This window comes from Polyodon spathula, chromosome 6, assembly GCF_017654505.1.
Source record: "Polyodon spathula isolate WHYD16114869_AA chromosome 6, ASM1765450v1, whole genome shotgun sequence".
Taxonomy (NCBI): Eukaryota; Metazoa; Chordata; class Actinopteri; order Acipenseriformes; family Polyodontidae; genus Polyodon; species Polyodon spathula.
This window is the reverse complement of record NC_054539.1, coordinates 2738800-2748391: the sequence shown is the minus strand read 5'-3', so window position 1 is coordinate 2748391 and position 9592 is coordinate 2738800. Positions and strand designations below refer to the sequence as shown.

Below are 9592 nucleotides of genomic sequence, written 5' to 3'. Positions count from 1 at the left end.
TTAGTCGTATTCAGTAAAATATGAAGAATAAAAATAATGAACAACCATAACCTCTGGATCCGCCATTCTCAACTCTAACACAATGCCTTTTAATAGCATGTCATCTACATACAGCTCGAAATGCTCGTTTTGAGTGAAGTCAGCGGCACAGCTCGGGCTCTACAGTGGAAACACAACTAGACTCCCGCTCTGATTCTTCAGTGGAAACACAACCGGGATCCTGCTCTGATTCTGCAGTGGAAACACAACCAGGATCCTGCTCTGACTCTGCAGTGGAAACACAACCGGGATCCTGCTCTGACACTGCAGTGGAAACACAACCGGGATCCTGCTCTGACACTGCAGTGGAAACACAACCGGGAACCTGCTCTGACACTGCAGTGGAAACACAACCGGGATCCTGCTCTGACTCTGCAGTGGAAACACAACCGGGATCCTGCTCTCACTCTGCAGTGGAAACACAACCGGGATCCTGCTCTCACTCTGCAGTGGTGCGGCTCAGGTGTAGTGGAAAAGAGGTATAAAAAAGGTTAAAAGGGGGCGTGCAGTGGTGCTGCTCATTAGGTGATAAGCATACTAGGGGGCGTTTACAGCATAAGCCTCAGGCACTCCTGTAGTTGGGAGCCATAGGTGTAGTAAGAAACAGTGCTATCTGTATTCATCTGAACAATGAGAATACATGTGCTAGATTAATGGCATTATGGGGCAAATGAAAGCCATGGCCATAGTGCCTTACAACTTGTTCTACAGCATAAACGGCCACCTTATAATGAAGAGCACTGTAACAAGCTAAGCAGAAGAGAATAGCAGATAACAAACACGACAAAGGGTTTTAAAACAGCTTAGAAATTAAATATTCCAAAAAAGTGCAGATTGCATGAAGTATCCCTTAAATGAAAGGTTCTGTGGTTTAAATGCAATACAAGAAAACTGATTCAGTGATTTGTACAGTATGTGTCTGGATGCAAGAGATTTTCATATTACTTACAGGTAAACTACTTCTTACAGGTAAATAACTTTCCAAGCAAGATTTTGAGCCTGACTGATAAAACGGCACTCTTGAAACAGCAATGGCCTCACCTTGTCAGACTGTAACAAACAAACTACTTTGGTTCACTGAGAATACAGGTCTGCCTTGCAAATACATTCTTTAAATACATTTTATACTGTGTTCAGTGTTCTGTTTCGAGGGCATGGATAAACTCAGGTACAGCAAGGCATGACGAATGGAAACCCAATGACGTATGCGACCCAGGTGAGACTTTTACTCTAATAATAAAGCACCAAAGAGAATGAAACCCTTGCACAGCAGAGCAGAGGTGTCACAGGTCCTTTTTTATTAGGAAAACAACAATGACAGGCACACAGTGAGATTCCCCTGTTACTATCAGCAGCATGCAGGTCTATTAGGGGAGATCAACCTAGAGAAAGAGAGAGAGGTTCTCTATGCAGTGAATAGCTGCTCACTAATGTGTAGCTGTGAATTACGTAATCGGTATTGCTGCAAATTTGGCCACCTGTGATGTAGACAGATTTCAGCCTCATACTCTTAAAGTTACAGTACACTATATACTGTATGTGCTGCTTCTGGATAACCAGAATAACACCATCATGCATCTCACTTTAACTTAACCCTATACTGACAAATGCTCAGGCATATGCTCCAAGACTTATGGCTCATCACAACCTGTACAAAGGGCCGTATAAATATAACATCAATGTATAGGGTTCATTCTGCTAAATCACTGCGTATATCCAGGTTTGTAACATGCCCCCATAAGCTATTTTAACAGGTGGGTTTAAATGTATTCAGCTCTTTAGTGGGGTTAAAAAAAATACTCTCTCTCTCTCTCTCTCTCTCTCTCTCTATATATATATATATATATCATTGTGTGTGTGTGTGTGTGTGTGTGTCTAAATTTGAATTTGCAGGTCCACTGAATAATCACTAATACACATTTTAAAAAGAATGTAAGAATGATTTATGACGTAATTTCTCACTGTATGAGTAATCGTCGTTTTCTGTTACAAGTCCAAGCATTGACTAAAAACAAAACACAGGAACAATTAAACATGCGTGCATTCTTCCACTGAATTCCAACTCCGCTGACACACACTATACGTGTTCATGGCATTAAATACAAAGGTATTTCTATGACATGGAGGCGGAATCTCGGTACTCAATGAAATGATGTGTGAGAGGGTGGAAGGGCAGATGAATAGTTGGTTAATGAATGAGTGCTCTGGCCGCTGAATCACCGAGCGCACACCGCCCCGCCACTACGCTTCCCAGTACACCCTTACACTGTCTGGATGTGCTCATGTGCAGTCTGGCGCTGTCCAAAAGAGTGACGCATTGCAGGTAGGAACGCACCAATCACAACGACCATCCCATCCTGCTACGTACTGTACGGATGACAAGCCCGCAGCACGTAAACCTCCGCAAAATCAGCTAGTCCCTTAGCAACCAGCGTAGCTCTTATCTTTTTTTTTTTTTTTTAATTACGCCACAGATCGCTATTATATATGATTTCTCTGTAGTGGTCTTTCTTATATATATATATATATATATATATATATATATATATATATATATATATATATATATATCGATCGCCTTTCTTTTCCGATTCGGCTTGTGATTGGGGCAAAGGCAGAGTGGCGGAGGGATACAGGGCGGAGGGAGGCGTTTATGAAGTACAGTTAACGGCGGGTTAGAGTCAGTCCGTCTTCATCGGCTGGAGTGAAGCTGTTTTGCTGTTTGTTCTGGGTTTATAGTGCTATATACTAGGATCATAAAATGGTGAGTGTTTTTTTTTTTTTTTTAACATTTACTGTAAGGTAGTGGGCACGTTTTTTTTCTTTTTTTTTTAAACAAGGCACTAATCTGTTTGCATTAATAGAATATAAAGATGGAGACGAAAGTCTTTTTTGGATCGGCCGCGCTAATGCCAGCGCTGGGGTTTTGCGGAGCCGAGTCCGCAGATCTGTTGTTTGAAGTGATGAAGGCTCTTGCAGCTGGACTGTGCTCTTTGGAGTTGGTCGATTAAGCGTCGTAGCGCTTGTGTGACGATGTGTAAGCAGTGCCAGGCTGCAGAAACCGGTGGCGCGGTGAAGATGCAAATCTGCTCTTTGCGAAACGTTATGTAGGCGGGCTGGACTTTGTGTCTGACTTAAGGTTGTGTTGCACGACAAGCAACTTGGGTGAAACTTGTTAAGCAAAAGAAGCTCGAAATAGTACATTTTACGTAATGCGTTGAGGCTTAATCTTAGTCTTGTGAATTTTCATAGTAAAGAAGTGCGCGGTGTCTCTTGAATTTCATATTTTAAATTGTTTTACTATTCCTGCGTTGCGTAATTATTTACCTAGTGTGGTGATTTAGTAAAATATTTATTTAAAAAAAACAATTACACTTGAGCAGGCAGTACAGTAGTGACGTTGCTCCTGGCTTCTTACACTTTATGCCAATTATACTCTCACCCTATATTGATTGTACGTAACCAGAAAGAGAATGAGTAGTTACGCAGTACATAAAGCATTACCGTTCACTTGCTATATTTTATTAAACAGGGGAGTACTATTTCTCAAGCACGCCTACTGTAAAACCGACGCAAGGTATGCTTGTTATAGAGCAGCATTTTGATAAGTAAAGCGCGATTGTCGAATGCCGGCGTCAACACGCTTCTTTTTAAAACTTAAATGTTCCTCCTCTTGAATTGCAGTTTCCTGTGTCACTGGTAAATAGTCGAAGGTTCTGCATATTTTACTAGTGATGTCTTCGACTAGACGGATTTGTATCCGCAGTTAGGCGTGGTGCGCTGAAGGCGGACATGCTTGTAAAGTTTAAGAAAGCAAATGGATTAACCATCCACTTTCTGACTCGAACTATACAGCAGTGTAGTTGAATTTATATAGGAACTGCAAGTGGCGCCTGGACATATTAATTGGTAGTTAAGTGTTTGTTAACCTCCTTCTGGCCGGTAGCCCGCCGAAGATAATGCCAAAGTCCGCTTTCACAACAGACACTGTCGGGTCTGTCCATAACTTCTCACAAGGCCTGTGTGGTCGTGCCCCGAAATGGAAAGTTTTTCTAGGGCGTTTGCCGTGTGATTAATACATAGTTGTGTTGTAGTGCAGTTGCTGCTGGGTTGTGCAAACAAGTCCTAGTGCATTCCCCTGTGCCACTTACACTAAGGGTTTCCAGTGCTGCCGAGTTTCAATTAGGGAACAAGCCTATCTTCCTTTTTGATGTAAACACTAAGTAATTGCATTTCTCGTTTCCCCTGTAGGCTGATCAACTGACAGAGGAGCAGATCGCTGGTAAGATCCTTTTCATTAAAAAAGGGGTGGGGTGGAGCATAGTACAGGAACAGGGAAATCGGACAGGGGTTCTGCATGGAACCCTGCCTGCCAGGAACAAGTTATCTTGTCTTTGAGGAGCTAATGAGATGCCAAATTCAAAGGAATCACAGAAGCTGATGAGGCTTCTCAGAATTGTGGTGTGGAGGCTTGCATTAAGATGGTGATAAGAATCAGTGGGTTGTTGCTCCCAAATATATATTGCAATAAAATGCAAAGGAATGAGGGAGGGGCCTGCATGAATATGCTTTTGGATGTGAAGCTTCATGGTTACCTTTGTACTGTAAACTATTATCTTGCATTGATTTCTAAAATGTACACATTTGAACAGATTTGCACTTTAATTCTTAATGTCATAGATCGTGGTATACTGTGTAGTTAAGCACTACTTGATAGGAATCCCTTGTATACAATTGCCTTATTTCTGTCTGTCATGTTAATAGTAAAATTAGGTATTGAATTGATCAGTAGAAATGTCTGGTCAGTGTTAATCAGACTTATTACACTAAATTGTGCATAGCCTGAAAGGACTTGACACTGCGAGTTAAGTAGGATTGTTCAAGTTCTTTGACTAATGTTTAAATGCTAAAGTGCTTATCACAGGGAAAGTATTGTGAAAACAAAATGCCTGCTTTTGTTCTAAAAGCATGCCAGTAGCAATTAATGATTGAAGACAAGCTGTTACTCATTTAGGTAACTTGTCGTCTTTTGTTAAAGTACTCCTTGAAATGTCTAGGGTAGAACAGAATGAGAGCAGGTGTGTGGATGCGCCACATGACTTTGGCAGTGATGCAGTAACCACCTGTTTCCTGCTGTTACCTGCGGAGGTGTATGGAACATGCTCAACTCAGAATGCTACTGCTTTCAGGATTTGTGCAAAACTTTCATGTACCTTGTGATTTGAATTATTTCTAAGCATACATTAGTAATTTAAATGTATGCCTACTGTGCTCCACCAATGAGTTGTAGATGTTTTACAAAGTGATTTTAAATCCTGTTTTGAAGTAACCTTCCTGTCTGCAGTCATCAACATCTCTAGTGGGATTCCCCCCCCCCCCCCCCCCCCCCCCCCCCCCCCCCCCAGCATGAATGATAACCAATGTGTAAACTAGGTCTCTGTGTGGCGTAGGGTGTTTTTGTTCTGATTCCAGCTTGGTGAAGTTGTCTGTATGAAATGTTTCTACACATTGAAGGACCTACAGTATAATAAACTTTAATCTTGAAACTCTGCTTGGCTCGTCCTGCTGATAAATTTTTAACCCCAACTAACTTTCTAGCAACTTCTGCAGAAATGTCTTCTCTTCTGTAATCCGCTGTTTCCTATTGCTACAAAAGTTGCTAGTGGGCAATGGACTTAATACAGTCTTCAAATGTTTATATTGTGAAGTAACCCTAAGGTGCAGTCATAAATGTTTTATCTTAATAGTAGTCTTAATTGTCATCCCCTCTAATTGCAGAATTCAAAGAGGCTTTCTCGCTATTTGACAAGGATGGCGATGGTACTATCACAACAAAGGAATTGGGAACAGTTATGAGGTCGCTAGGTCAGAACCCTACGGAAGCAGAACTACAAGATATGATCAATGAAGTAGATGCTGATGGTGAGTCCAAATATCTACGGGTATCTACATCAGTTTATTTGTTTTCACGTGATTTTTACATAATCTGTCTGCCATAGGTAATGGAACCATCGACTTCCCAGAATTCCTGACCATGATGGCAAGGAAAATGAAAGACACAGACAGTGAAGAGGAAATCAGAGAAGCATTCCGTGTATTTGATAAGGTACATCTATCCCATAACAGTATCCTTGCATTTAGGAAAGCGTGGCTTTTTTTGCTCTTGTGCAAAGTTTGAAAATGACGCAGCCATTTTTAAATATGGTTTTGTCAAAAGATAAATGCCCCTCCCCCGGTTGGGTCGGGTGTGCTTTGATAACCAGCACTCTCTGTACATAGGCATGGTGGGGGGGATTTCAGATGTGTTCTCTGAAGCCTTATACAAATGGGTACTTTAAACCTGTATACTTGACTGACTAGTCAAATCAAAGGGGAGGGGTGTTAAACCAGCATTTCTAAACTAATTCTGGTATGTAGTGGGAATGCAAGTATTACACTTCATATTACATGTCCCTCCATGATTAATGTGGCAAAGTGTTTTTCTCATTTTATAGGATGGCAATGGGTACATTAGTGCGGCAGAGCTTCGTCACGTAATGACAAACCTGGGTGAGAAGCTAACGGACGAAGAAGTTGATGAAATGATCAGAGAAGCAGATATTGATGGAGACGGTCAAGTGAACTACGAAGGTATGTCTTTTAAAGTTCCATTTAAGTTTGAAGGGTGTTCAACCTGTTCATGTTTGAATTATGTAACTTGTAAATGTACTTGCGCAGTGGGCCAATACTCTTAACCCTAGCAACTTCAACATTTCTGCAGTACGCATGAAATAGAGGCTGCGTTAAACTGATTGGTAGAATAAAATCTTCTAAGCACATCTTTTGCAGCACCTTAAAATTAAATTGCTTTTGTCTAGGTTGTTTCTTACTGTAGCATAAATTGATTTTTATTGATGTTTAATTGGAAGTTTCTTTAACAAAAACCTCTTGATGTGGTATGTAGGCCACTGAGGGAGGGATAATAAAGCTAGGCTGCCATAAATGTTCAGTAATCTTTTAAAGGCCGGCTCCAGTGAAATTAGTTTTTTTTTTTTTAAATAGTTTTTTTTTTTTTTTTTTTTTTTTTTTAGGATGCAGATGTTTGCCAAAGCAGTTGATTTGCTTAGTTATAAATATTTGAAGTGTAGGACACCTGCTGTTTTTGAATTCAGCAAGCAGATACACTTATTTTTTTTTGGTACTAATTCTTGTTTTCTGTTCTCGTTCCAGAGTTTGTACAGATGATGACGGCGAAGTGAAGGCCTTGTACAGATTTCTTGTATAAAATTGTTTATTTGCTTTTTTTTTTTGTAATCCTGTAAAATGTTTCTCTTTCTCTCCACCCCAACCCCCCAGCTGTCCAAAGGAATGCATGTATAGTACCTAGAATTCAAAATTCAAGTCAATGTCCCTCATTTTGCTGTCCTTGTGTTTTTGAGTCAAGAATTGCTCAAGTTAACAGGTGTATGTGGCATGATCTGGAACTGTATCTAAACTTTGTGCACAGTGAATATACCACAACTTGAAGTGGGGACATCTTGGTATACCTGTTGAAGTTGGATGTCACTTGGCAACAATGTTGGCATGTAAACATTAATGTGGAGTAGTTACTCTGCATGGACTATGGAAAAAGTTATATGAAATTTTTCAGCCTTGCACTATTGCAAAACGGGTGTATCATCCAGGTACTCTTACACTAACTCTTTTTGTATTTGCTGTTCTGTACCAGAGAACTTTTGTTCTGTTCTTACTATGCTTTTAAAATTTGTTTGCCCACTTTTTTTTTTTTTTTTTTTTTTTTTTTAACTGCTTATGGCAGACATGCCTCAAGATCCATTCCAAGTTGTATATTTTTTGTTTTCCAATAAAATTTACAATTTACCCAAACTTCTTGTCTGTATTAAAGTTCAGCCAATTTAAAGAATATTTTCAGGTGTATAGTTTTAAACCGAGAAGGCTGTATATTTGACTTCTGTAGTAGACTATTTAAAACAATCTGACAAATAATCTGGGGCCATTAGTTTTAAGTAAACGTTAGACATTTGGCAGGGCTGAGTTGCAAACTATCAAATTACTTTAAAACATGCTTCATGTAAAGCTTGGATTACTTGGTTTGGAAATGTCAGCTGCTGAATATTGCAGTGTTCAAGCAAGCTTGTGTACACAGCGACTGATGTATGGCCATCTTACAGTACAGATATTGCACAATAGTGGGATGTAGTAGCTATAGTTGTGTGGTCGAAAGACCTTGCCTATACTAAGTTGTCTAGTATGGAACTTGGAATTTAGTTTTAGTTGCTGGCAATCTATTTCTGAAGTTGTTTGCCAGTATGGAACTAGAAGTGTTGGTTTTGCTGAATGCTAGACCTTAAGTGCTGTATTTGCAGTAACCCGAGTTGCAGTATTTTGGTGAATGTTCATTGCTTGAAATACACAAGGGGTAGGTATTTATTTGATGGGACCATTTCTTGTGCAAATCAAAATTGAGTCACGCTTCAATGGGGTGATTGGCAGTAGTTGGCATCATACTAGCATAATTCCAATCCAAAAACCCACTTGTTTTGTTCAGCCTGTAATTGAACAAGCATTAGAGCATGAGTAATACTTGAACAGTAACATTTTTTTATATTGAAATCCCCTTTCCCAAAAAGGGTATAACATCCACCATTTTATGAGATGTTGTGATTTCGTTTTCTTGCAGTTCCTGCTCCAGTATCTCAAAAAAAGGATATATATATATATATATATATATATATATATATATATATATATATCATATAAATTTTGATCAGATATTCTTATCCACTTTGGTTTCATGACCTGGCATTTTATATATATATATATATATATATATATATAATATATATATCCTATAGTATGTACCTTAAAAGGCTGGCGTAAGGAATGCGCTTCACTTTGTGCCTTTGCTCAGGAGCTCCTTTTAAAGAAGTTCCTATGAGAAACAATATATAATAGGTGCACAGCATGACTGAGGGACATTCTGGAGTTTTCCAGTTCTGCTTTTGTATCTAAGTAGTTGCAGATTATTTTGGTATATGTGCAATAGTTATTCACATTTTCATGTACTTCATAGACCTGTAAACTGAAAAAAAAATCTGGCAAGTTTAGATCTGTCATGAGCAGATTCTCTGACTATCAATAAGTAGGGAAAATTATCTTCAAAAAAGCACTTATTCACAATCTACGCCAACATAGTCTAAAATACATGGGTGGAGGGGACAAAAAAACATCACTTTTTGCAAATGTATGCTGTGAGAGTTTCACTAAAGGTAAAACAACCTCCATGACTTGTAGGAAATGTCCCAGTTTATAGACCCTTGTCCTTTGGTGGGCATGACCCAGACTTGTGGTTAATGGATTCCCTGTAGTTTATTTGCTTAGACAGCAGCGAGTTTCCATCCACCCAGTGTATGGATTATACCCCCTACTGCTCCCATCAAAGACTGAGCCAGACGTACAAAAATGTTTATTTACTGTGGGGCTGAGTTGCTACGGCCAGTGCAATTAATCCTTCTCGGTTGTTACATTGAAGGAAACGTTTTCAACTATACAC

At 39.5% G+C, this 9592-nt stretch overlaps 1 protein-coding gene across 1 annotated transcript; it reads left to right on the top strand.

Moving 5' to 3' along the window:
- The first annotated feature begins 2706 nt into the window (after positions 1-2706).
- LOC121316692 (calmodulin-1) lies at positions 2707-7905 on the top strand. Its single transcript, XM_041251757.1, has 6 exons — positions 2707-2803; positions 4291-4321; positions 5818-5961; positions 6039-6145; positions 6534-6669; positions 7249-7905. The coding sequence occupies exons 1-6, from the start codon at positions 2801-2803 to the stop codon at positions 7275-7277; spliced, it is 450 nt and encodes a 149-aa protein (XP_041107691.1). The 5' UTR covers positions 2707-2800; the 3' UTR covers positions 7278-7905.
- The last annotated feature ends 1687 nt before the right edge of the window (positions 7906-9592 follow it).

Bases quoted from the DNA above. Each gene is read 5' to 3' on its own strand.
- LOC121316692 (XM_041251757.1), top strand. The intron at 5,962-6,038 runs GTGAGTCCAAAT...TGTCTGCCATAG, and splicing joins CAATGAAGTAGATGCTGATG to GTAATGGAACCATCGACTTC. The intron at 6,670-7,248 runs GTATGTCTTTTA...TTCTCGTTCCAG, and splicing joins CGGTCAAGTGAACTACGAAG to AGTTTGTACAGATGATGACG.